Here is a 24,745-nt window from a genome sequence, read left to right on the forward strand (position 1 = left end):
AATGTTTGACTCTTGTTTCTCTTACCACAGTGCTTCCTGGTTCTGGGCAGTGACGAAGGACCCGAGTGTAGTTTCAGGCTGCCTTATATAGTGCCTGTCTGTTTGTAGTAAGCATGCTCAGTCCATCCATGCTGATGGGTTTGAGTAAATTGGGTATTCTAATTATTATTATTATGAATTCTTATTATTGTGGGGACCCTTTGTAATGTGATGACACTTTAAATGTGTTAAATGTGAATTGTAATGTCTTTGGAAATTAAGGAATAAACTGGTTTGGGTGTAAATTGGGGAGTCAATTCAAGATTGGTATGGTCCACAGTGGGAGGGGCTTAGCCCCGGCAGTCAGTGAAGGGCTGCAGTACAGAGCAGACCTAACCACAATCTGGACAGTATTATTTATGTCAATATTATTTTGTGCTTCATTTTTGTTTAAACTTGGATTTTCTGAAAAAGGTGAATAAAACACTTGGCTTTGCAACAAAGGACTGAGTTTTGATTCCAGTGTTTTGGTAAGAGTATGAGAATGCTCCATAAATGAGGAAATATAAAATCAAACTCAAATTGACTCAAATACAGATATCAAACGCCTGTGTTACTGAAAGCGGGATTATTAATTCATGTCAACATTAGGCGTGTCACAATGATTACATAATCGTAATTATTTTATATAATCACAATTATTTTTTGCATAATCGTCATAATCAATTCCATTTAAAAAAATATAGATTGTCTATTTCCACTATTAATGTTTATTTTTAAGTATAAAGTAATTAAATATGTTATTTGTCATATCTGCATTGTGTAAACAAACAGATTTTTTTATTCATAATGTTCCATGATCCAACTTAAATTTGTAATGGTAACAGCCCTAGACAACATTCAATAGAAGGTACATCCCAGGTAGAATAATGCACCGCTCACATGATATAATGATATATGAATAGCAGACAGTCCACTTCCTTGTTTTGGTACTATTGTTTTGGCCTCTACGTCACAGCGTATACCTGAGTACGCATGAATCCTACTTCAGACAACCGCTTCCAGGCGTACCCTGAGTCTGGAACACCGTTCCGTACCGGAGTACGGAACGCAGCGTTCACACTAATCACAACATGTGGCTTGAAGTGGACCGGGTTACAGACCCGGGACCCTAGTCTGAATCCACCCTGAACTTTCCAGTGGACAGAGCAGATCATGTGATCATTAGAGGGTCATGTGACAGGAGGCTCGTGGGCTGCGTCTAGGTTTCGCTCTGCCATCACGTTTTATTAGTTTAACCTTCACACTGCATCCTCTCACATCACTGATGTTCCTCTCAGACATCAAAGACACTTGAATGTCAGGGTCAAGCACTACTTCAGCCCACAGACACACACCACAGACACACACCACTTCAGACACACACCACAGACACACAGCACTTCAGACACACACCACAGACACACAGCACTTCAGGGATTAAGGAGCAGAACATCGTGTATCGACCTGATCACTTCGTATGGCCACGCGCGTGCGCGCGCACACACACACACACACACACACACACACACACACACACACACACCAGATATATCTAGCTATAAGGAGAAGAGCGAGAGTCAAGATTACCTGTTCTTTTTCATTTCCTTTTTTCCCTCTTTTTTTCTTGGGGTGGTGGGGTGGAGTTTTTTCCTTTCTTTCTTTCTTTCTTTTATTATTATCAGGTCGATACACAATGTTCAACGCGTCACTTCGTGCCACACTGAAAGCTTTTAAAGCTTTTACATCTGCTGTTTTAGATTTTTTTTTTATCAGATTTTTTGGGGAACATTTTTGAATAATTTTGCATTTGTTAACACAAATGTTCTATTCTGGGGGTCTCTGGCAAAAAATATTTTCAGATGGGGGTCCGTGGCCAAATACATGTTAATTCTGGGGGTCCTTGACTTGACAAATTTGAGAACCACTGTAGTAGATCAGCTATTTTCGGTACGCAACACCGGCGCGCAGTGAAGTATAAACCTGTCTTTAATAGCCGGGGGTAAATGTAGCATGGACAACAGCGGCCTGTCTGACCCCGAGCAGACGGGGAAGGCAGACGAGCCCCTCTCATCCTCGGGAGGAAATGGCAGCTATGTGCACGAGGCTCAACTGACCTCAAGAGGCCTTATTTGGTGAAGAAATGCCTGCAGAAATGCCTCCAAACTCTCCCCCCTCTCCCCCACCCCCCACCCCCCCCCCCCCCCCCCCCCCGATTCCCGGGGTAAGCTGTGGGTGAGAAAATACCAGCTGCTGCTCTTACATAGGGTTTGGCATTTTATGAATGAGGTCGTTGTAAATGCGGTTGTGCGAGCGTTCAAGGTTATTTCAAGGTGAGATGTTTCTATACATGTCCATTGTTCTCCTATGATCACACCTGAGCTGTCTGAGTCGTAGCTGCTCCTTTCTGCGTCGTATCGTGTTTCTGTGTGCGGACGGATTAAATGTATAGATCAGGGGTCTTCAACGTTTTCAGGCCAAGGACCCCCTAGCTGAGAAAGAGATGAAGCAGGGACCCCCTACTCTGTATTGTATAAAATTGTGTTTCAGATTACAGATTTTACTTAGTCTGCTCTTTTTTCCCCTCTACACCTATAGCCTATTTGCCAAAAATAGCCGATCTACAAGCTCTCAACGCCTCGCAGCGCGAGGCGTTGAGAGCTTGTAGATCTGCTATTTCCGGCTAATGTTCCCCTCAGAAAATGAATTCTAGGGTTCAAGTGGTTAATGTAAAAAAACTAAATCCTATCACACAAAGATTTGGCGGACCCCCTATAGTAGCTCTGAGGACCCCCTAGGGGTCCCGGACCCCTGTTGAAGACCCCTGGTATAGATACATTGTCAAGGTAACCCTGTGTCACTTCAATTTGATCAACAAGACGTTGGTTTGGTCTTTTTATGCACATCTTTTAAAGTGCATAAATGTATAACTATTTTATTCTGCCAGTCTATAACTTCAAATCAACATTAGAATGTTCAGTTCTCAAACTCACCATCCTGACAAAGGTGGTACGATGCAGCAATGGCTGTTTTAATGGCTATTACTCATTCCCTGCCTAGAACGACTAAAACGACTTTTACATTTTTTTATTTTATATATATTTTTTTTTTACATTTTTTATTTTTTATTTGACCCAAAGACCAAGGAGATATGATTTTTCGAAGATCTAGACTCCCATCCACTTCCTTGTTAACTTTAAACTTAAAAGTTCTGTATCTCGGCTCCTGAGTACTTTTTTTTTTCAATGAAAAATCTTGGCAGTGGGCAAACGCGGCCAGAAATAATTCAGGCAGTGAATGAGTTAAATCAACAAAAAATGATTCCCGTGACAATTAGTCTATTAAGACTTTTAGTATGTTTCCATCCGTTCAGGTTTATGGTCGTATTGTACTTTTTAGGCCTGACCTCCATTATTTGAATAGTCGACTAATCAGTGGAGGAGTCTGAGTCCAATCTCTTAGTCGAATGATGAAAAAAAAGAAAGAAAAAAGACTACAGATGGTTCAGGTTTATGATGGTACTGTACCTGTCGATGGATAAAGACTACAGATCCCAGAAGTCTCCATGTTCCTCCCTGTCGATCCACATGCAGCATGCGCAGAATCTGCAGGAAACGGATCCCTCTGATCAACACAAAACAAAACGTGTCAAAACCTGAGTCTTGATTTAACTCTGAGAGGGTGCAAATGTAATCAAATTAGTCAATGAAAACACACGCAGGCACACACGCACACACACACACACACACACACACACACACACACACACACACACACACACACACACACACACACACACACACACACACACACACACACACACACACACACACACACACACACACACACACACACACACACACACAGGTACATAATGTATAAATGTGTGTCATGAAAAACAGATATACTGAACTCCAAAACAAACAGTATGTCTATAAAGGTTAGAAGAGCCAGTTTGTAACCAAATGATTCCCGGTTTGATCTGGGAGGGGAAGTGAATGGTCACCACTCAGAATCAGAATCAGAATCAGAATCAGAATCTCACACCTCCCCCAACACCACTGAAGTACCCTTGAGCAAGGCACTGAACCCCCAACCCAAGACTGTGGTTGTAATTCCTTTCCTTTTAACAGGTCATTCATGAAAGTCCTTGCGGTCTTGTTTCCAATGAGAACCTGTGAGCAATTAGGTGTTAAGAGTCTTGCTCAGGGACAAATTTCATTTCATCGACACATATGCTGGCCTGGCCTGGAATCGAACCTGGGGCAACCAGGGCCTCTGGTTCCCTAGGCGGGCTCACTAACCACTCAGCTATGGCCGCCCCCACGTTGTACTGGGCAGCTCCTAGGTTTTAAAGTGTGAGTGTGGGGCAGGGTGTGTTCCCTCCCCTGGGTACAATATATATATATATATATATATATATATATATATATATATATATATATATATATCCAGTATATGGATAAGGTCCTCACAGCACAAAAGAATAACATCAGGCCAGTAGCCTTCATACCTTCATTATGACTAATAGAGGAGTTGCTACTGTATATTTTAATTACGATTATTACACAACTTTGTTGAATGCTTGATTCTGATTGGCCAATCACTGAATTCAGCTGCATGTTATTTTTGAATAATGACCGCTGAACAGACGGCTGTCTAATCAAAGGCTCAGAGCACCTTTAGCTGATATGTGATATCAATCTGCGCTGCTTGATTTTGTGTCGTATCCACCATGTAAACAAACACTCAGTGTCATTTACAGATAAACATTGCTCTCATGAATGTTTTTGAAAACATTTGAACTGCAGCGAGAAATAGTCAATGCAGTAAACCTAATATTTATTCTATTTTATCAACACTTCCCCTTGTTTTCCGAGGCAAGCGCGTTACACTGGACACACCTGGCATAAATTAATGTAATACTTTAAAGGTAGGGTAAGTGATTTGCGTTGGTTAAAATAAGTGTTAAATAGCTCTATATTCTGATAGTACTCATTGCTATAGAGTGTTTGTTCAGTATTAGGAGTCTCCTCGTCTCTCCACGTCTTTATTAAACAGAAAATGCATTTTCGTTTCAGTTTCAGTTTCATTTCCAATTTTATCCAACCAGGACAGAGAACTCAATCAGGATATAGATTAAACAAGTGAAATTGGAAGTGATGACACTAAGAAATGAGCAGACACAAAATTGGAACTGGAACACTATACAAATTAATCTTAAAAATGGGTACTTTCTCCTGATTGGCTGAGATTTTGACACCTACCGGAAAATGTATTTTCTGTTTATTAAAGAGCTGGAGAGACGGGGAGACATCTGTTACTGAAAAAACACTCTATAGCAATGATTACTATCAGAATATAGTATTTTAACCTTTTAACAAAATACTTTTTGTTTTAACCAAAAAATATCACTTACCCTACCTTTAATTACCGTAAGCAATGAAATCCTTTGTTTTGTTACTTTTGGGTCAAATTATTAATGTCTTTATTATGTAGCCGTGTAATAAGCAGGATAATCAATGGGGAGCAGGTCTATTCCTCAACCATGACCTGCTCCCCATTGATTATCCCTTGCTTATAACGTCCCAAAAACCTTTAGGAACAGAAATCTACTATATCCAGGGACTCACTGAAAAGCAGGTGTTTCACCTGGATGGCTGTGGTTTAGCAGGCGTACTGTAGCAGTGCAACGCATCAGATTGGCTAGAGCGCCAATGCTAGCTAGCATAACGTTTGTACGTATAGAAATGAAGAACGTTTATATTTGCAACAATTTGCATCAAAATGTCAACAATACCTGATTGCAGACGTGGCAAACACCTGGCCGTTGGACCCCACACTCAACACGATGACTGAGGCGATGACCACTATCAAATCTGGGGAAGGAAGGAAGGAAGAAACATAAAAAAACAAACAGACAGAAAGAAAGCAAGAAAGAAAAAGAAGGGAAAAAAAGCAAGCAAGAAACAAACAAACAAACACAAATAAATATGTTTACACAGGCCTTTAACATGCGCAGTGGTGGAAAAAGTACTCAAATGTTTTACTTAAGTAAAAGTATCAATACAGCATTGTAGAACTACTCTGTTACAAGTACAAGACCGGAATTCAAGATGTACTTGAGTAAAAGTACAAAAGTATTGGTATCAAAATATACTTAACAATATACGTAACAAGAGAACTTTTGGCGACAGAGCCTTCAGCGTGGCAGCCCCCACTCTGTGGAACTCCATCCCAATAGGGATTCGCCATGCTCCAACACTGGACTCTTTTAAAGCTGCTTTGAAAAGACACTTATTGCGACCGTAGGTCGCATTTACTATAGAAACCTGCTCCAGGTGTCCGTGCGTCCCTCCGTCACACACGTCCCGTCCCTCCGTCACACACGTCCCGTCACACTTTTGCCCTGCTCATATCTCCGCACCCGTTGCCCCGATCCATGCCAGATTTTGCACACACACTCCTTACCTGCCAAACTACACCCTCCAAGGACCCCCGGAGCTCCAGGGACCCCCAGCTGCCTCGGGGACCCCCAAGTGTAAAAAATGAGCACATGTGGACAAATTACCAAATGACCACCCCAACGGGGCTGCTCACGGGGCATTCCCGGGGACCACCCACTCCTGGTGCTCCAGAACGGATGCAAAAGTGGTGGCGCCCCCAGTGGAGGACCCCCTGCCACTGCAGCTCACATAAAATGCCGTAACTCGGGCTAGGAGCGTCCGGGAGAGCCGCGGCCGGTACCTATTCGTCCGCCAAGGCAACGCGGACACCCCACCCCTAATTTCTCACATGGCCCTCTTCTAGCGCCACCTTCAGGCCGCTTTTCACAACACATTTTTGCCCACTACTCCTACAGTTTTGCCCCTAAAAACACGCAAATTGCTACACACTACACAGTATGTGTACACTCATGTCATCAACATGCCTGCCACCACATTTCTTAGACCACCAAACAAAACTATACATTGCCCACACAACTAGGAACCAATCGCCGTTACAGCCCTCTTCTGTATACATGTGACCTACGGTCGCTTATCTCCCGATTAGGGAGTCTTACTGGTTCTCTCAGGCTTATGGCATATAGTTGTTTGTTGTTTGTTTGTTCATTTGTCTGTTAGTTGTTCATTGTTCTGATGTAAAGCGTCCTTGGGTTTATGAAAGGCGCTATATAAATTCAAGCTATTATTATTATTATTATTATACTTAAAGTAAAAAAGTAAAAGTACTCATCATGCAGAATGTCCCATTTCACAAGTTTTCAAATGTATAAAATGTACAAAAATCTTTTGAAAATAGCAGATCTACAAGCTCACAATGCGTCGCATCGCAACGCATTGTGAGCTTGTAGATCGGCTATTTTCAAATGGCCGAAATGTATATAGGGCTGAAGTGGTTAATGTATGTTTTGTAATAATAATCAAAATCTACAAAGTAACTAGTAACTAAAATTTGCAAATAATTGTAGTGGAGTAAAAGTACAATATTTGCCTCTGAAGGATGTAGTGGAGTAGAAGTAAAAGTGCTAAAAATTGGAAAAAACTCCAGTAAAGTAAAAAATACCTACATTTTTTACTTAATTACAGCACTTGAGTAAATGTACTTAGTTACTCTACACCACTGAACATGCGGTATTAGAGTGCTACAACTGTTATCAAGCAGTGAAACGTGTGCTTGGAAAAAGCATGAGTCTAGAGTGGAGCAGGCTAGTGATATGCATCACATGACGTGGGTCACTACAGGAACAAAGGATTTGGCCACCAGGTGCACCTATAATAGAGATGGGCTTCCTGATGAAGCGGAGACGTCCTTTGATGCCCACATATTTGCTGCGGCAGCCGGCGGACCACAGGCGGACCACGTACTCTGTGCCAAAGAACAGCACCAGAACGATCTCCTGTAGGAGGACAGAGCACACACACACACACACACACACACACACACACACACACACACACACACACACACACACACACACACACACACACACACACACACACACACACACAGAACAAAGAGTTATAATTTACTTGTATGCCGGTCGGAGAGAAAATATACAAACCGTAACCACTGAAGCCATTAAGACCTGGAACGCGTTATTTACTTAGGACTTAATGGGTTAAGCCCTAGTTTATAGTTCATCGTACGACGGTGTCGTTCACAAAATGTCTATCTACAAGCTCAGAACGAGTCTCTGTGAACATCTTTATTGTCACATCACAGGTTTACAGAAGGTTTACAAAAGTGGGTGAAATGTTTTTTCGTGCATACATTACATTACAGTCATTTAGCAGACGCTTTTATCCAAAGCGACTTACAATAAGTGCATTCAACATAGGTAGGGAACGAAAACTACTAATCACCAGAAGCATTAAGTGCATTTTCTGCAAAAACAAGCAACCAAGAGTATACCTAGCGCTAAGGTAAAAGTGCAATATATCAGCTACCTACTGTCTTAAACAGAAGAGACAAAATAGCTAAATCAAATGAGCAATCATAAGTCTCTGAGATAAGACATAAAGGTGTGTGAGCATAGCAGCAGATATATATTGTGTATGATATACTTATGAACGTTAGTTAAGGTGCTAGAAAACACACAAAAAAAGAGACAAAGGTCAGTGTGTTGTATATGGGATTAAGGTGCAAAATGTCAGTGCATGTCGACCGCATAATAATCCACATAAAGTAGACTGACTGACACTGGTTTAATCTGCAAGTAGGTCCATGAGGAAGAGCAAAGAAAAAGTCCAAGTCACTTGTCCCTGGTGTAATCCACAGGTAGGTGAGACGCGTTGTGAGCTTTGTCAATGTGCTATTTTCACTAGGTGTAAAAAAATACATTTTAAAAAACACATTCAAAAGGATATCGTTGTTGTCGGCCAGAAAATTCTTATCTCCATATTCTAACCTTTTGTGGGGGTTTTTCTCGTAAATTAACGCCCTGTGACGCTGCATACTACAGCGCAGTGGTGGAAAAAGTAATCACATTTTGTACTTAAGTAAAAGTATCAATACTGCAATGTAGAAATACTCTGTTACAAGTAAAAGTCTGGAATTCAAAAGTATTGGTATCAAAATATACTTAAAGTACCAAAAATAGAAAGTACTCATTATGCAGAATGTGCCATTTCAATGCCAAGTTTTCAAATGTATAAAATGTTTAACAATATTTTGAAAATAGCAGATCTACAAGCTCACAATGCGTCACATAGCGACACATTGTGAGCTTGTAGATCGGCTATTTTCAAATGGTCGAAAATGTAAATAGGGCTTAAGTGGTTAATGTATGTTTTGTAATAATGATCAAAATCTACAAAGTAACTAAGGGTTTAAAATAATTGTAGTGGAGTAAAAGTATAATATTTGCCTCTGAGATGTAGTGGAGTAGAAGTAAAAGTACAGAGAATTGGAAATACACCAGTAAAGTCAAGATACCTCAAAATTGTACTTAAGAACAGTACTTGAGTAAATGTACTTAGTTACTTTACACCACTGCTGCAGCATCACACAAAAGTATCAAATGTAGCAGATCTACAAGCTCGAAACGCGGCGCGAAGCGACGCGTTTCGAGCTTGTAGATCTGATACTTTTGATACTTTTGAATTTGAATCCTGAAAAGTAACAGTTTTGGAACATGTGAGGTTTCCACCAGACAGAGACCATATACGATAACATTGCTAACTAACAAATCATACGATATGATTTGTGACACAGCGCTGATCATCACAGCAGCGTTAAGACTATAATCCGACGGCAATTACCATCAATCACAGAAGATTTGACATTCTGATATAAGTGGGGGGTCTGGACAGGTACGTTGACAGAGGAGGAGAGAAATGGAAGGTGGTCTGGAGGTAAAGCAGGCCCACCCACCCACAGGAGAGGAGACGGAGGCAGAGTTATAGTGCCGGTGATGACAGACGGCTCATATTCAGACAGGGTTCACAATGGCTCAGTGATTGAAGGTGCAGGGTTCCACGTAGTATGTCTAACAACAACACTACTTACTGCCTACAGGGTATCGTGGCTGTTGGGCAGAAACCTCATATCTCCATATTCTAATTTATTTATTTTTCGTAAAATTAACGCCCTACTTCATACATGGACAACTGGCGGCCCGGGGGCCGCAGGTTAATATCAGAATAGTGATATATTATTGATTTCAGCTATTATGATTCATAACATCCAAACATGACCCGCTTTAATGACTTCAGTCTATATTAGTAGCTTAATGACTAGTATTACTATTCTATTGTCTTCTTTTATGTCCGATGTAATTTGTAATTAAGTTAACATAAGTATAACTGAATGCATTTGAAATTAAATTAAAATGTTACTTTTCAGGATTCCAATTCAAAAATAGCAAAAAAAAAAATCTAGATTCCAATTCAAAAATAGCAAAAATAACAGATCTACAAGTTCGCTGCACGACGCGCTTTGAGCTTGTAGATCTGCTAGTGTGACATAGAATGGAGAAGTACGGCATTCATTTAGGAAAAAAGTTAAAATACGGAAATAAGAAGTGGATAAGAGGTGGCTGCCCAACAGTTTATGCAACGTGTCCCTCTGGAGTGACTTTGTAAATATAGTGGCCCTCTCCATCATCAAAGTTGCATCACCTCTCTGCCCTACTTGATCATACTACAGCGTCACACAAAAGCATCAAAAGTACCAGATCCGCGAGCCACGCGTTTGGAGCTTGTAGATCTGCTACTATTAATGCCTTTGAATTTGAATCCGTAAAAGTTACAGTTTTGGACTTATGAGGTTTCCACCCGACAGAGACCATATGCAGGCTGGGGAGTTAAGATCACTATTGTTCAACGTTGCCAACGTTGCCATTTCTGCCTCGCTTGGAGCTGGAGATTAACTGATTTCCAGGAAAGGGACAGCAGATAAGACAGACATGTTACTGTTTTTTCCCCTCCCTTCCATATCTCTCTACACCTGCTCGCCTGTTAGGCTGTGTATGCGCTCAGGTTATCTACACGTACATCTGCGTTGCATGTGCTTGCCTCTTTAGATGTAATGGAGTAGAAGTATCGTATCAAGGAATTAAAGGTAGGGTGAGGAGTATCTTTTGGTTTAAAACAAAAAGGTTTTTGTTTAAAATAGTACTCATTGCTATAGAGTGTGTGTTCAGTAAAAGGGGGTCTCCCTGTCTCTCCAGCTCTCTGATAAACAGAAAATACATTCAGGTGGGTTGCAAAACATCAGCCAATCAGGAGAGAGTACCCATTTATCAGCTTAATATAAGTGTTCCAGTTCCAATGTTGTCTGCTTATCACTTCCAATTTCACTTGTTTAATCTGTATCCTGTCTGAGTTCTCTATCCTGATTGGATAACATTGGTATCCTGACCTGAAAATGCATTTTCTGTTTAATAAAGAGCAGGAGAGAGACGGAGACTCCTGTTACTGAGCAAACACTCTATAGCAATGAGTACTATCACAATATAGAGCTATTTAACACTTATTATAACCAAAGCAAATCCCTTACCCTACCTTTAAACTACTTTTGCTTTAGATAAAAGCACCTTCATATTGTACCTAAGTACAGAACTTGAGTAAATGTACTTAGTTACTATCCACCACTGTGCATTGTGAACCTGGATGAATGTCTGGTGATAAGGCCCCCCCCCCAGCGGCCACCATGTATCCATAATATTTAGCCACCTAAGTGTTGGGTAATGACCCTGGGCCATGTGGGTGGCCTTCCAACTTGATTGCTTGGACTGGCTGCTCTGAGCGCCGTCCGTATGACACCCAATACTGTGAGTACTGCTGATGCAACAACATACCACCACCCCCCCCACCCCAGTATACATGCACACGCACGCACGCACGCACGCACACACACACACACACACACACACACACACACACACACACACACACACACACACACACACACACACACACACACACACACACACACACACACACACACACACACACACACACACACACACACACACACACACACACACACACACACACACACGTCGCACTCACTTACACACACCAAAACAGGTCACCAAACAATGACCTGTTCATTCACGTCAGATGCACAGTAGGACCCTCAGAGCTCATTTAATGTTCAGAACCAAATGGAAACTAGAAAAAGTGCTCCTCGGAGCACAGGTCTCCGCCAGGTCAGGGACGGACAGGGGGTAAAACATACTCTCTCGCCATGCCTTTCGGCCTGGCGGAGACAATAAGGCACTGATGTGCAAATTTGTCACAACAGTCATGTTGGTTGAGCAAGAGAAAGAGAAACCGGGTTGGAACACACACTAGACAGACAGTCAGACAGACAGACAGACAGACAGACAGACAGACAGACAGACAGACAGACAGACAGACAGACAGAGGACAGACAGACAGACAGACAGACAGACAGACAGACAGACAGACAGACAGACACAGGACAGACAGACAGAGACAGACATGTAAAGACAAAGGGAGATGGATGCAGAAAGAATGACAGACAGACAGACAGACAGACAGACAGACAGACAGACAGACAGACAGACAGACAGACAGAGACAGACATGTAAAGACAAAGGGAGATGGATGCAGAAAGAATGACAGACAGACAGACAGAGACACAAAGACAAAGGGACAGACAGCCAGACAGCCAGACAGACAGACAGACAGACAGACAGACAGACAGACAGACAGACAGACAGACAGACAGACACATAAAGACAAAGGGACAGACAGGCAGAAAGAATGACAGAGACAGACAGAGATGGTTCAGTGAGTCTCTATAAGGTCCAGTTCAGTTGAACTTGAGCGGCCAGCCATGTCACTATTATTGTTTGCCCTACGAGGAGAGCAGCAGACTACATTTCATTATTACCCTGCACTGCTGCTGTGTGTCTACAGCAGGGGTCTTCAACAGGGGGTCCGGGACCCCTAGGGGGTCCTCAGAGTTACTACAGGGGAGCCGCCAAATCTTTGTGTGATATGATTTTATTTTCACATTAACTACTAGCATCTCATTTCTGAGGAGAACTTTAGCCAAAAATAGCAGATCTACAAGCTCACAACGCCTCGCACTGCGAGGCGTTGTGAGCTTGTAGATCTGCTATTTTTGGCAAAGAGGTTTGGTGTAGAGGGAAAAAAATAGCAGACCAAGTTAAAAAAAAGAAAAAGTTTAATTTGCAACACAATTTTATACAATATAGAGGGGGTCCCTGCTTCATCTCTCTCTCAGCTAGGGGGTCCTTGGCCTGAAAACGTTGAAGACCCCTGGTCTACAGTATATAACATTGTGCCATCCCCACTGCAGCCATCTGTGACTCAAGATCTATGAATGATGATAACACACAAGGCTATTTTACCAATATTGTCCACATTTAAAGGTGTAAGTGATATTTCTTTGGTTTAAACAACACGTTTTATGTTAAAAGGTTAAAGCAATATTTTGTGATAGTACATAGTGCTATAGAGTGTTTTTTTCAGTAACATGAGCCTCCCCGTCTCTTCAGCTCTTTAATAAACAGAAAATACATTTTCAGGTGGGTTGCAAAATGTCAGCCAATCAAGAGAGAGTACCCATTTATCAGCTGCGTTCCAGTTCCAATTTTGTTTGCTCATTTATTTGTGTCATCACTTTCAATATCCTGATTGGATAAAATTGGTATCCCTGAAAATACATTTTCTGTTTAATAAAGAGCTGGAGAGACAGGGAGACTCCTGTCTATAGTAATGATTAATATCAGAACATAGAGCTATTTAACACTTATTTTAACCAAAGAAAATCACTTATCCTACATTCAACTCTGCAAAAGTACAAAAGTGTTCCAAAAGGCATACATTTCACTGTGATAGGCTGGCAGGGCAATAATGTCAGATAGTATAAAATCAAAGCCTGAGTCTAAAAGTGGATTCATTATTTACTCCTTTATTTAAACTCCTCTATTTGAGAAACTAGATGCAAGAAGAGAATAAAAGCATGCATGCAGTGATTCACCCAACACTGGGCTTTGAGTTATTGTAACATATTATAATGTCTTATACATCCTAAGTGATGGGCCGTGAAGACAAGGCACAGAAATAAAAGCTCATTCATTCATCCATTAAAGACAGAGGAAAATGTAATTGAAGTGCTTCAAGTGACGGTCTAAAATGCAAGGTGAAAGTGTGAAACACAGACGCGCACACACACACACACACACACACACACACACACACACACACACACACACACACACACACACACACACACACACACACACACACACACACACACACACACACACACACACACACCATAATGCATCAGTGCACACAGTGAAACACTAACCCATATACATTTATTTACCAAAACGTGGTGGCTTATACCTAAGCGTTCCTGATAAACCACAGATGGAATCTAACCCTCCCTCCCCAGCTGAACACAGTTAAGGCCCACAGGTTTCCTGACCTCCCCTGCTGGTTCTCCTCATCTATTTTAGGGAGATACATCTGCATTAAATCATGTCACTTATGGCCCAGTTGGAACGGATATTACAGTCACATGGTTGGGTAAAAAGTGTTCTACATACAGGCTCAAACTGGTATCACAGAGTGGTTAGTTATAACTATAATGGTCTGTACCACAACACACAGCCATTCACCCTAAAATAAACTATGAGGTCTGATCAACAACAGACAATAACAAACAGACAACAACAATTGTGCAGCTTGCTGCGTTCACACAGGCAGCGACAGAAGATACAGAAGATACAAAGTGACGCAGCGTCTGACGAGTGTGAAGCATATGAATGGAAATATTAAAAAGAACACAGAACTATAGCTGACGAAATTATAGTTTTACAAGCAGGAATTGTGTGAAGAGAGAAAGTGAGTGGAAACGGTTCACCACTTAAACTGTATTATGGTTGACCGGAGTCCCTCATGGCTCTATACTAGTGGCTTTTCTGTTTTATGTTATTGTGGGGAAAAGTTTAGGTGAAATAAATGCGTCACAATGCCACAAAACGCCACAAAACGCCACAACATGGATGCTGGGGTGGTCAAACAAACAATAGTTGGTCGTTTTGTAGCTTTGTAGCTGTAGTTGAAGGCAGCTCGACTTGGATTGCAGCTTTTGTAGCAGCTACAAACACCGGGCGTCGTGTTGTGTCTGTCTTCAAATGTCGCTGGCTTCCATTGAAAATTAATGGTAGCCTGTAGCTTTGTAGCAACCAGTGTAAATGGAGCATCAGGGACCTGATGCCTAACCAACTCTGTGGGTTGGTTGGTTGGTGCTGCTGCTAAGTGAACTTTGACACTGAACTTTGACACTGCTCCTGCTCAGAGCTCTGGCTGTGTCAGACAACTGTAGTCTGAGTGACTGTGTGTGTGTGTGTGTGTGTGTGTGTGTGTGTGTGTGTGTGTGTGTGTGTGTGTGTGTGTGTGTGTGTGTGTGTGTGTGTGTGTGTGTGTGTGTGTGTGCGTGCGTGCGTGCGTGCGTGCGTGCGTGCGTGCGTGCGTGCGTGCGTGCGTGCGTGCGTGCGTGCGTGCGTGCGTGCGGCCAGGTCTGACTGGCTTTACTTTGGCTGCTCCTATGAAAGCCAAATATCCTGAAGGACTAATGTCCTGTGCCATCCAAAACAAGCAGCCTGTGATTCATGGATGTCAACTAACCCTGAACTTTCTAAGTATAGCTACTACTGCTGATACACACCGCCATGACACCACACTACACTACACTAACACACACACACACACACACACACACACACACACACACACACACACACACACACACACACACACACACACACACACACACACACACACACACACACACACACACACACACACACACACACACACACACACGTTGCAGAATGAGTTGTGTGCAGGTGACAAAGGCTACATTTGATTTTCTCATCTTTCCTCCATAGAAGGATGTGTAATCATTTGCACATGCAGACACCAACACATGCGTGTGTATACATGTGTACACGCATGCGCGCGCCCGCCCCCACCCACACACACACACACACACACACACACACACACACACACACACACACACACACACACACACACACACACACACACACACACACACACACACACACACACACACACACACACACACACACACACACACACACACACAATAGCATTCGACAGTCCAATAGTAATGGTGAATTACTAAGTGTGTCTTTATAAGTCTGACCACTGCTGTTCATGACTAATGAAGCTACAGAGAGAGAGATGGAGAGAGAGAGAGAGAGAGAGAGAGAGAGAGAGATTGGTGAGTCAGACAGAGGGAGTGATAGATAGGGAGGGAGAGGGGAGAGAGAGAGAGAGAGAGAGATAGAGGGGGGGAGAGGGGGAAGGAGGGAGGGGAGGGGTGGGGTGAGACAGAGAGGGAGGGAAAGAGACAGAGAGACAGAGAGACAGAGACACAGAGACACAGAGACAGAGAGACAGAGAAACACGGAGACAGAGAGACAGAGACAAAGAGGGAGGGAGAGAGACAGAGACACGGAGACAGAGAGACAGAGAGACAGAGACAAAGAGGGAGGGACAGAGATAAAGAGGGAGGGAGAGAGACATACAAAGAGAAAGCGAGACAGAGACAGAGAAACACGGAGACAGAGAGACAGAGACAAAGAGGGAGGGACAGAGATAAAGAGGGAGGGAGAGAGACATACAAAGAGAAAGCGAGACAGAGACAGAGAAACACGGAGACAGAGAGACAGAGACAAAGAGGGAGGGAGAGAGACAGAGACACGGAGACAGAGAGACAGAGAGACAGAGACAAAGAGGGAGGGAGAGAGATAAAGAGGGAGGGAGAGAGACAGAGAGACAGAGACAAAGAGGGAGGGACAGAGATAAAGAGGGAGGGAGAGAGACATACAAAGAGAAAGAGAGACAGAGAGACAGAGAGACAAAGAGACACAGAGACAGAGACACAGAAACAGAGAGAGACAGACAGAGAGAGAGACACAGAGACAGAGAGACAGAGAGGGAGACAGAGAGACAAAGAGACACAGAGACAGAGACACAGAAACAGAGAGAGACAGACAGAGAGAGAGACACAGAGACAGAGAGACAGAGAGGGAGACAGAGAGACAAAGAGACACAGAGACAGAGACACAGAAACAGAGAGAGACAGACAGAGAGAGAGAGACAGAGAGTCGTTGGCTCTTCATGGGTCAGATAAATGAGTAACTCTGACGGTGCATCCTGAAAGGGCACGTTCAAAAGTTTAGAGAACACACTGTACACTCCTGTCCTCTGATTGCCCCCAGTGCTCATGGGGCGGTGTGTGTGTGTGTGTGTGTGTGTGTGTGTGTGTGTGTGTGTGTGTGTGTGTGTGTGTGTGTGTGTGTGTGTGTGTGTGTGTGTGTGTGTGTGTGTGTGTGTGTGTGTGTGTGTGTGTGTGTGTGTGTGTGTGTGTGTGCACACGCGCTGTGTACACAATGTAGTACGTAATAACTGTGTGTGCTTTTCTATTCACGGCTTGCCTGCCGCTCAGGCGAGAGACGGATGATGCAAGCTCTTTGTAGTGTTTCCAAACCGTGGACATCATTTTCTTTTACCTGTTGTAAGGCCTGGATTTATTGCGTCACTTAGCAGCCTTAATAGTCCAATAAGCCACACAAACCACTATTTACTAGCAGAGTGAGTGTAAGTGTAGGGAGTCCTCTGGTCCCACTACTGTTGATGGAATACATTAAAACGCTTGGCCTCAGAGAGCTTTATTTGCAGTCCACTAGTACAGTAGACATTCTCAACCTTATTCATTTCACGAACCCCCCGTTTTTATATGCATTAGGCCTTGAGGAGGGGTCCTTGAGGAGGTTCCAGGGGGTCCCCTTATTTCAGGAAGAAAAAAAGGATCATTTTAATAATTAATAAAATGTAACATACAAAGCTTCTCTCATGGGGATCCTTTGGCACAAACTCCTTTCAAATAGGGGGTCCGCAGCCAAATACATATCGATTTGGGGGTCCCTGACATGACAATGTTTGAGAATCCCTTCATTAGGCTATGGACCCCTATTTGATTAGAAAACGTTATTATCGCTGGGACTTCACTGTCCGTTCACTTCACTGTAAAATCCTCAGTGTGTATTTAACTCAGAGAGATACACAAAATGGACCAATCACAGCACACCAAAATACATTGTTGTCTTCTAAATCAACTGTACATTTAGTTGACTAAAATCTTATGATATTTACTAAAGTATGAAATGACTAAAACATGACTAAAACTAAATTGAATTTTATTCAAAAGTCTATGAGTAAAAGTAAATACCAAATTTGCCATCAAAATTTACACTGGATGGTACATTAAAAAAATTACACTTACATTACTGTAAAAGCCATTTGTTATGTTTTATGTTTATGACTGTGGGGATCTATATTATCAATTTATATATTATATCTGATCTTATCAACACCCTAGGTGGACGTTTCAGATGGCGAGGTTAGCGTCCCCTCTCAGCCAAGATCTCCTAGCACCATCATGTGGATAAAAGAGAGTACTGCGGTGAAACTAAAAGACCACAACTCATAAAGTCCAGACAGAACTCATCATTGGACATATATTATATATGTTTAATTCCCCTTGGTGGACATGTGTGTTGAACTGATGTTAATCCTTAATTACAGACCGAGGGTTTTACTATAGGCTTGTAACCCTATAATCCAGCATAGATGGACACACCTTTATTGATCCTACAAAAACATGATAATAAAAGTAAAACCAAAAGAGGGTTTAGGTTCTTGTCTGGCCCTCTGCACTTGGACTGCCTGTCATTTACATGAGCTATTAAATGTAGTCAGATTGCACATCAACAATCTATCCGCAGCAGTATGGGTGATTTGTACATTAAATCCACAGTGGACAATGAGGACTGTACAATCAATGGTAAAAGAAAAAACAAATATTTAGCCTACGTGTTATGTATAGCAGTGGTTCTCAAACTGTCAAGGACCCCCAAATTGACACTTAATAGCCCGCGGACCCCCATTTGAAAAGATATGCCAGGGACCCCCATAAGAGAAGATTGTATGGCTCTGGCAGCGATTTTCAACCATTTTAATTTCAAGGACCCCCAGTTTGACATGCTTTAGGCTACGGACCCCCATTTAATGGCATTATCTCTGTGACCCCAATTTATATTGTAAAATCAATGTTAATTTAACTCTGAGTGTACGAATGGAACCAAATGGACCCGTTAGGTCTATGATTGTAGTTTCAGTTAGTTTGTAAAAGCTTAATTTTCTTTTTTATTTCAGTTCATTGTTTTTGTCAATTATATTTTTTTGTCATTTTGGTTAGTCATAGTTACCTATAATAAATCGTGCGGTGAGTTAAGTGGCGTTCACAACAAATCGTTATCTCCAGCTGTGTTTCGTGGTGTGTATGTCTGTTCCGTTGCATTATTTAACGCGGGCCGTGTAGCCACCGTTACGCTTCTGATTTGTGGTGTCAAAGCTAAGCATGCAGCGTGGTGAGCTGTGACTTGGTCTATGTGAGGACACCTACGTACAGACACACAAACCCTTCTTATAGATGGCCTTAAGGCCCCCCCACACACACACACACACACACACACACACACACACACACACACACACACACACACACACACACACACACACACACACACAATAAAAAGACATATGAGCTGCCTGGCAAGGGTTTAACCATTACTCAATGTCAGGTCATCATGATGAATTGAATACGTAGGGCCACAATGGAAACAAGGCCCCAGGACCTTTTTGTGTCGTCCTTTAAGCCTTAATGTGTGACTGTACCACAAGCTGTTTACATTTATGACTGATACAGTATTCAATCAATCAAACCACCAAGGGTCCAAATCAACACCTTTGGGTCTGAAACTCTGAGGATGAAACAAATGGACTCTTGCGGGACACTCTCAGAGTTAAAGAAATACTGAGGATTTTATGTAAAATTAGGAAAAATCTGATTTTGAATCACATTTCAAACCACTAAGGAATGTGGTTCAAATCTGATTCACAAACATCAGTTTCCATGTGGGTTTTTATGCTGTTCGTTAAATACTCAGCTTTGGGTTGACAGTGTGAACACAGTCTTTGGGACGTTTCGTCCTCATGGATTAAAGCAAAAAAAATGATAATCTCACGACTGAAAAACGTTGTCCTAATGTGTGCTTTGTGAAACAGTGTCAAAGGAGTAAATCCATGCATCCCGCTGGACGGATCCACTCACCATCCAGAAGAGGGTCCCGGTGGCGAAGTCCGCATACTGCTCGATGGTGGACAGGACACTGAAGATCAGACACACTAGGACCATGACAAACCTGCAGGAGAAACAACACAACATCATCACAGCCTGTCAAAGGACCATGACAAACCTGCAGGAGAAACAACACAACATCATCACAGCCTGTCAAAGTCACACTTTTATTATAGTCCAAGCTCTAGTCCAAGCTCACAACAACGCCTGCGAGGCATTGTTGTGAGCTTGTAGATTGGCTATTTATTTTTGGAAAAAAGAACAGACCATGGTCAAGTTTACAAAGTATTGTGGGTTTAAGTGGTTAAATGTCTGAACAATACACAATAACACTGATGATAGTGATGTCAAACAAGCCTATGAAACCATCTAAGAAATATTTGAATAGTAGAGGGTCCCTGTCAAGGGGGCAGCCTGTGCCCTATTATACACAGCCACGCTAAGAGGGAAGTGACAGTTTGTAGCATGACATGATGTTTACCTGTATTCATTCAATGTAGAAATAACACACAGACTTCAGGGGTTCAGACTTTATGTTTATTTAAACACTGTTTATTGGAACCGAGCTGAAATGTTTGTTTGTCACCTCTGGTGTTTCCTCTGCGGTACCATCACCCTCTGAATGTGACTTGGAACTGCCCAAACAGAGCAGGACCAGTCCATTTGGTTTAAGAAGGGGTGGAACGTGCCAAGTACTGTAGAGGAGAAGGGGTGTGTGTGTACAGTATATGTGTTTAACAGCGTTCTTGTTGTTAAAGTCCTTTTTGACTATATTGGCGCCAAATATGCGATTCATTTGTGTTGTACAACATTTATTTAAAAGTTAGATTATTCCTGTGGTATGGGGAATGTCTGTAAAAGCTAATTGATGGCTAATTGGAGTCTGTACTTGTGGTAGGATCCACTCCCTATATAAAAGGAGGCTGCAAGGGACAGACAGGGAGTAGTACTTGGGCAGGCAAAGCGTTAACAGCTGGGAGACAGAGCTCCCAGGGCCCTTAGTTAAGGGATAGCCTGTTTGTGCAGGACACTGTATGGTTTGTTGTCTTTGGTTGTACTTTGAGGGTTTACATTTTTTGCAAGTTATATTTAGTTTTTATTTTGAGTTAAAAGGTGTTCACTGTTCATCTGCTGCATTGGAGTGTTTGTTGAGGTTGAGAAAAATAAAACACAAAAAAAATGTTTTTTCGTTTTTGGAGCCTTGGGCGCTTTGGTCAACTTTTACAGTCCCTACTTAATTTCTCTCTCAGCTAAGGGGTCCATGGCCTGAAAAACGTTGAAGACCCCTGCTCTAGTCCATACCCAGGGGTGCACGCATCTAAACTATGTGCAGACTTGAGACGTAGGGCTGCAACTGGCACATGTAGCAGACAAGCACACAGACATAGATTAGATAAAAATTTAAAAAGTGGTCACTAGACGTATATGTCTGTGTGTTGTTGTCTCCGCCAGGCCGAAAGGCATGGCGAGAGAGTGTGTTTTACCCTCCGTCCGTCCTTCCGTCCGTCCGTGTGTGTGTCCTGTCTGTGTGTTACCAGCTAATCTCCGGCACCGTTGGTCCGTTCGCTCCGAAACTGTGCACACACACTCCCTGGATGCCAATTCAGAACCTCTGCCCCAATTTTTTCACATGGGCCTGTTATAGCGCCACCAGGAGGCCAATTTGTGCAAAACACATTTTTTTACATTACTCCTACAGATTTCATCCAAATGTCATGCAAATTGGTACACAGTATCTCTATAGTCATGAGATCAACACGGATCTGTCCGATTTCCCATATTCCATCCTGATTGCCTTATGGTTGGCTTCCAAAGTTTGCAGGATTGGTCCGTTTTGAACAAATTGCCTCAAACTATGCATGCAGCTTGCGATTTCCGTGAAATTTCACACACACATTCCCACTAGGCCGAGGAAGAAATGCCACCCTTTTCACATTGGCCTGTTATAGCGCCACCAGCAGGTCTAATTTAGCAAAACACATTTTTGGAACAAAATGCCTCAAATCATGAATGCAGTGTCTGATTGCCGTGAAAGACCTAAGAATAAATGGCACCCTTTTCACATTGGCCTATTATAGCGCCACCAGGAGGCCAGAATAACGTACCTGACCTGGCGGAGACCTGTGCTCCGAGGAGCACTTTTTCTAGTTGAGACCTGTTTCTCTGGATCTATTGATTGATAGATACACAGAGATAGACAGACTAGATAGATAGTTTAGATCAAATACAAAAGATTAAATAAATCCGGAGGACCAGATGTCAACGAGGCGTGCGGACAGTGGAAGTAATCTGACGAAACGTCAGCAGGTTGGAGCGGGTAGACCAGAGTCCTGTTCATAAGGATTTTCCAGCACTCCACACCTCTCTCATTTAATATTGCCCTGATGTAGCATTGCACTATTTGTGTGAGAACATGTCACAGAATATCTGTACTGATTCACTAAATGTGAGCATTTTCAAGCAGTTCATTCAAAGACCATTCCTGACCTTAGAAAGGATTTACAGCACCTGCACCTGTGTGCACAACATTCCTCCATTCATACACAGGACGGGTTAGGGTATGACATTCATAAAGGCTTTTGCTTGGACTTGGCTTGGACCCGCCCCAATGTATTAAGAATGGATTAAGCATGATATAGAATCAATTGTGTCTGTCACACCGTCACATAATCCAGAGAAGCTTCTGAGTGCTTTTACATGTCATCCTAGTAAGTAAATGTGTGCGTACGCCAAAACGATCAAGCTCTCTATAATATTGTATATATTGTATTGACCCATGACCTGTTACTGTTGATAATCAGTACATATACATACTGTAACTACCATGCTGCTCTTACTGTGATAGATTGCACATTATATGTATTCATATATGAGATCAAGATCAAATGCAGGTCAAGTCCCTAGGCAGGGCAAGGGTGTGTGTGTGTGTGTGGGGGGGGGGGGGGGGAGAGTCATAATCACTTACTGTAAGCCTTATATCCTATATTTCTTTGTATAGGGCGGGCTTAAGAAATTGCAGATTTAGAAGCTCCCAATGCATCACAATCCGATGCAAGCATGTATATCTGCTATTTTCGCAATTTTGGAATTTTGAAAGATTATGGAACTTCTGCATGCGTGCTCTGCCCCTAACTGAATCTTTATTAGTGTGTTTGCCCAAAAGGGCAACACGCTATAGTACTTGGGCGACTTTGTGTTTCTTTATGTATTCTTTATAGATACTCCTCCCACAGTTTTTGCGGGACACACTGGAGCCATATGTCAAATCGACCGGCTTCATCGGGAATCATGTGCTTCCATTTTGCTGATATGTTGTATAGTTTAATTTATATTAATGTATTAGTGAATACATTTTTCCCATTGACTTATAACAGCCCAGTTTAGGTCTTGGCCCATAACTCTTGAACCGTAGGTCGTAGAATCTAAATGTCAACTGACTCCCCATATAGTGAAATCTATACAGACGCCCATTTGTGTCTGTATAGATTTTCCGTCATTTTGAATTTTCTTCAAAACACCCTTTTTGCTCCTCCTCCTACAGATTTTGTCCAACTTTTCACGATGTTTGAACAGCCAAAGACATCTAAAATGACACAGATGCCTGTGATTGAATGGGTTGTGGAAATGAAAAAGGTTGTGCACAGGAGCTATAAAATGGAGTTCTGAAAAGGTCAACATGTCTATAGTCCATTCCTGTCTATCATCAATGTGGAGCAGACTGTGATGCCAGACTGTGTGTCATTAACACAACACCTGCACTTAGGGTCAACTCTTCTCTGTGGATTAATGATTGATGAATAATCACACAACACCTGTGCTTAGGTAAACTCCTCTCTGTGAACTGATGATGATTCATTCATTATTCATCTGTGTGGATATAAGATATGTGGTGGCGCTCCACAATCATGCCCTCCCAGTGGTCCATCTGTGTGTGAGTGTGTGTGTGTGCGTGTGCGTGTGCGTGTGCGTGTGTGCGTGTGTGTGTGTGTGTGTGTGTGTGTGTGTGTGTGTGTGTGTGTGTGTGTGCGTGCGTGCGTGCGTGTGAGAGTGTGTGTGTGTGTGTGTGTGTGTGTGTGTGTGTGTGTGTGTGTGTGTGTGTGTGTGTGTGTGTGTGTGCGTGAGAGTGTGTGTGGGTCGGTGACTAAAACTATGACAAAAAAAATCATCGACTACCTTTTTTCCACTGACAAAAACTCAATAAAAACTATGACTAGATGACTAAAACTATGACTAAATATATTGACAATTTCGTCAACAAATAACAATTTGACTAAAATGTTAGGTAGGGACTATAGTGGAGAAGAGATCCAGTAGAACTAAGACAAGTCATTTTATGTTTGGTTGTGTGCGGCTGTTGTACTCTGCGCTGTGACGCGTCATATTTAGTCAAATGACTAAAATATGAGTATGGAATTTTACTCTAAAGACTATTACTGAAGCTGTATCAAAGTGTGCTGTCAAAATGAACACTGGTAGAGGG

General features: G+C 42.3%; 1 protein-coding gene across 1 annotated transcript in view; it reads right to left on the bottom strand.

The window, feature by feature from the left end:
* The window catches only part of kcnq1.2 (potassium voltage-gated channel, KQT-like subfamily, member 1.2), a gene marked incomplete at both ends in the record, with an annotated part of 592,759 nt that overhangs the window by 549,183 nt on the left and 18,831 nt on the right, over positions 1–24,745 (bottom strand). Inside the window, 4 exons of the mRNA XM_084060875.1 lie at positions 3,546–3,642; positions 5,819–5,897; positions 7,792–7,918; positions 20,239–20,329. Coding sequence (XP_083917001.1) covers positions 3,546–3,642; positions 5,819–5,897; positions 7,792–7,918; positions 20,239–20,329 — 394 coding nt within the window. The remainder of the gene's footprint in view (positions 1–3,545; positions 3,643–5,818; positions 5,898–7,791; positions 7,919–20,238; positions 20,330–24,745) is intronic.

The sequence above is a fragment of the Gymnoscopelus microlampas genome, assembly GCF_963454915.1.
Source record: "Gymnoscopelus microlampas genome assembly, chromosome: 6".
In the NCBI taxonomy this organism is placed as follows: Eukaryota; Metazoa; Chordata; class Actinopteri; order Myctophiformes; family Myctophidae; genus Gymnoscopelus; species Gymnoscopelus microlampas.